Genomic DNA, 4,216 nt, shown 5'->3' with positions numbered 1-4,216 from the left:
CAATGGGAGACATGACATTCCCTTCTATGCGTATGGTGCGTAATAGACATTTCATTGTCATGATGATGAAAATTTGACTAATGGAATTATGACCTATTCCCCTACGCACTCTTCAAATATTCGTCTAAATTACTTGTTTGAATCAATATTGTATGATTATAATTTTGTAGAAAATAACAAGAAAAGTCATGGACCTCCATAGCATGGGTCAATATACCAATAACCAAAGTGTCTTATGTGTGGTCCATGACATATTAGATTGGATGCAATTGAAGAGAAGGTGAGTCCTTATATTGGGTTGGTGCGGAATGAGCCCACTAGAGACGGACCAACATGACCTTGATTATTTTCTTCTTGGGTCAAGGCTCTGCAATAACATATGAATGTTACAATCTAGATGGGCCATGTGACCTAAACTGCTGGGCATACCCGTTAGTGGGGTTGGAGGGTTAGCCTTTCACTTGTATGGAATTTGGACGGAGCAAATATATTAACATTGAACCTTTGTTTGCCCTCATGCTTACCTGCAAAGGATAAGATTAGGCCTTAATTTGAATAAGGAAAATGATTCTAAGATACCAAATTGTACCCCCAAAACTTTGATTTTGAAAATGTACCAAAAAATATGGATTGTTGAGCCAAATTTTTTTTTAAAAAAAATCTATAATAGAACCTAAATTGTTCACTGATTAATGTTGTTTTTTTTTATAAGTATTAAAAAAAGTATATTTTGATATTATAGCTTAACGTTTTAAATAATTTTTTTATTTTTCATATTAGTTCAGAATGAAGTCAAAACCAAAATCATATATTTGGAGACTAAAATTATAATAGTTTTTTATTTTTGGTTTTTCTTAAAAGTTAATAAATAGCTTTCTTTAGAAGTTAAAGTGGAGCTTCAAAAGGAAGCTATATTTAATTAAATTCATTTTTAAACTACATGTTTTTTTTAATAAAATTACTCAAAAAGGTGTATATATATATATATTGAATTTAAAAAATAGCTTTTGATTTCCCAAAACTCAATCCAAATAAATCATGGATGATAATTAAAAAATTTTATTAAACATAGAATAACTTCCTAGGTAAGTTTAAAATCATTTCTATGACAAGTCCCAAGTTTTTTTTTTTTTTAATATTCTATGTTAACTCTAATTCAATATGTATTAATTAAGTCTCAAAAAGAACTTTTCACTTCCCATGAATCAATCCAAAGATGATGTCAATTATTAGACATATATGTATATTTGGATGAGCCTTTTGTTTGCTGCATTAACATGCATGAGGGTAGTTCATATACTATTACAAGAGCATATAATGATACATCTGTTTTTGGAGGAAAGTTGTTGAAACAGTTCGGGCGGCTTGTCTTTTAATGTTGTTCGGCAACCGAGAAAAAGATAAAGTTTAGGCTGTGATGATGTTAGCTTGAAGTAGGCATGAATCACTTCCGCCTCTGATGAAATTTCACAAATTTATATACAAGACAGCCGAAACACTGGAAAAGGAAAGAAAAACAGCACACCAAACAATGCCTATACAACCCTAATCACCATGCAAGTCAATCCTTTCTTGATGTCACAATCGGTACAAGAAAATTTAGGGGGAAAACCCCTGTAACTCGTCAACTTTGTTTTGAAATGAAAAGGATTAAACCGAGAGAATACAAGCAAAACCCCATTTATACCACATGGTTTGCAGGTTAAGTATTGTACGTAGATTCTATATTATTTTCATGATTTTTTTGTATTATACAGGAAGATTTGGTAAGAAAATGACCACTTTTTCGTGGGAAAGTGCCTCTGATATCGGATTGTGGCTAGGACCACCGGTGCAATTGAGTTTCCCGATCATTCTGAGAATAAAGTGTTGTTGCAAGGACCATGGAATGATATCATTGATTCCCTGCTTTTTGGGTTTTTGAGATTAGAAAAATTAATGAAGCCTAGATCCCAATTACTTGGATTGAATTTGGCGTTGGAGTTGTGGCTCATTTTGCAGGAGAGGACAGGGGAGAAGGGACATAGTTCTGTGCCATGAGCCTCATTTGCTGTATATCCGGGGCCTGCTCCGAGACTCTCCATATCTTCACGGACTTATCCAAGCTGCCACTGTACACAATCCACCTCTGATCTCCCTGGGTGGATTCCTGATCTTCCTCCACCGCCAAGCACTTTACTGGGCCGGTGTGGCCGGTGAGAACAGACAAACAGGTGTGAATACCACCTTCCCTTCTCCACACGCATATGCTCTTATCCGCGGAGCCGCTGAACACGAGGTTTCCGGCTGTGGCCAGGCACAGAACTGCGTGCTTGTGGCCCCTCAACACCCCGCCATGTTTAAGATGCTTTTCGCGTTCCCAGAAGTTGACGAGGCCGTCGGAGGACCCACAGTATATGATGGCGCCTTCTGTGTTGACGGCCAAGGAGGTGATTGCAGTTTCTTGGTTCAGCAGTGTTTGTAGAAAGAGGTGCTTCGTTCCTTTCCCGTGTAACTGCCTGTGCCAAACTTTGACCGTCCCGTCAGCCGAACCGGTGAAGACAAGGCCTGCGAAGCCGGCGACAACCGTGTTAATAGCATCGTCGTGGGCTCGGATGGACTCCAAGCATTTGGAATCGGAGATTCTCCATACCTTGAGAGTCTTGTCCCAAGAGCCCGAGTAGAGAAGGCCCTGGTCTTGGTCCAAGCTCAAGCAAGAAACAGCGTCGAAATGCTTTATCCGGAGAACGCTCCGTTTCCGCCGGACCTTCACGTAGTTTTTTGGGTTTATGGAGCTCTTGAGGAAGTCCTTGAAGGTGGGTAAGCTTCCAATTCGCTTGTGAAGCTTGGGATTCTTCGGCGAGACCCTCCACACTCGAATCTTCCCGTCCTGATGGCCGGTGAATATCTTCTCGCCGGAGATAACAATGGCCTTAACCAGCCCACTGTTGGATTTAAACCCTGAATACGCCTTCAAATTCTTCCACACACGTATGTTCTTGCTATCGGACCCCGTGTACAGCAAATTCCCGGTAGCAGCCAAGGAATACACATGACCCTCCTCCCGAACCATAGACCCTATCAGCCCGTTTTGCGGCAAGCCCATTGGAGACGAAGACTTCGTCCATGGAGACTTAGCGAAGGGTGAAGACGGATGGTTCCACGGAGACATAACCAAGGGAGAATTCTCGCCGCTCGACGGAGGAACGCTGCTGTCCATCGACACGTTGCTGCGCCGGCTCATCTCCTCTTCATCGTTTTTCGGATCTGATCGCAGGATGGCGCTCAGCTTTGGCCGAGGAAGCACATTCCTCTCCGCCAACACCACGCCTCCTCTCTCATTCCTCATTTGACACTGAAAATTCTGAATCCTAAGTGAAAAATAAAATTTAATTCAGGGACATGAAGGTGATCATCAAATGTGAGAGAAGAACGAGGGGATGAATATATAAATAGTGGAGGAGGATATGTGGATAGAATATTTGGGGGCGACACGCGTAGGGAGGAGACGTAAGGAGTAAGATATGGAGGCGCCGGGAAACCGGGAGAGCCTGTAAAGATGGCGTTGTTTGTTTGGCAATAATTTAGGGGGGTTTGGGATTTAGCCTGAATTTGGTAAAACTTGTTGGATTTTTGGAACGAGGAAAACATGATGATTTGTTGCAGTGGAGAAGTGCTTTCAAACAAGGTGTTCCACCTTCGTGTAGAAGGAAAGAGGGTTTGACTTGTTGACTAGTCAAAATCCCATTCTCCATTATTAGGCTTAGGAATCCTATTCATTTAGTTCATACTGTTGGTGTGAGGAAATGGCTGATGCATTAGTATTTTCATGATGTTTTAGCTTATGATATGATGTTATTTTATTTCCATTAGAGTTTGTGACCCTCCGGCCTACAAAATACATGACTATTTATAAAATCACGAGCATGAGCACGTAATATTTCTATCACACAACTCAATTTGATTATTTTGTTATCTAAAATCAAAGAAATTTCGTATATATTTGATTCAAGAAAGAGAGAATTATTCCCTATATGTATTTAAAGACGAGAAAGTATCATGTATCATAATTTAAGAGAATATTAATTGTCGTGGAATTAAAAGTTATCCATATATCTTTAATCTATGGTGGAAACTCAAACAGTTGTAATTTTCATAAAATTATTCCTTGGCATGAACTTTTCTCAGGATACATATTCTTTCAACCATCCTTATCAAAAATAACATGCATTTTCAA

General features: G+C 39.6%; 1 protein-coding gene across 1 annotated transcript; it reads right to left on the bottom strand.

Moving 5' to 3' along the window:
- Positions 1–1,457: 1,457 nt before the first annotated feature.
- On the bottom strand, positions 1,458–3,424 carry LOC117909813 (protein JINGUBANG-like). The gene has a single exon (XM_034823866.1). It carries the CDS (start codon positions 3,326–3,328, stop codon positions 1,991–1,993), a length of 1,338 nt encoding a protein of 445 aa, XP_034679757.1. The 5' UTR covers positions 3,329–3,424; the 3' UTR covers positions 1,458–1,990.
- Positions 3,425–4,216: the final 792 nt, after the last annotated feature.

Source organism: Vitis riparia, chromosome 3 (assembly GCF_004353265.1).
Source record: "Vitis riparia cultivar Riparia Gloire de Montpellier isolate 1030 chromosome 3, EGFV_Vit.rip_1.0, whole genome shotgun sequence".
Classification (NCBI taxonomy): domain Eukaryota; kingdom Viridiplantae; phylum Streptophyta; class Magnoliopsida; order Vitales; family Vitaceae; genus Vitis; species Vitis riparia.
This window is presented reverse-complemented; position numbering and strand designations above follow the sequence as displayed.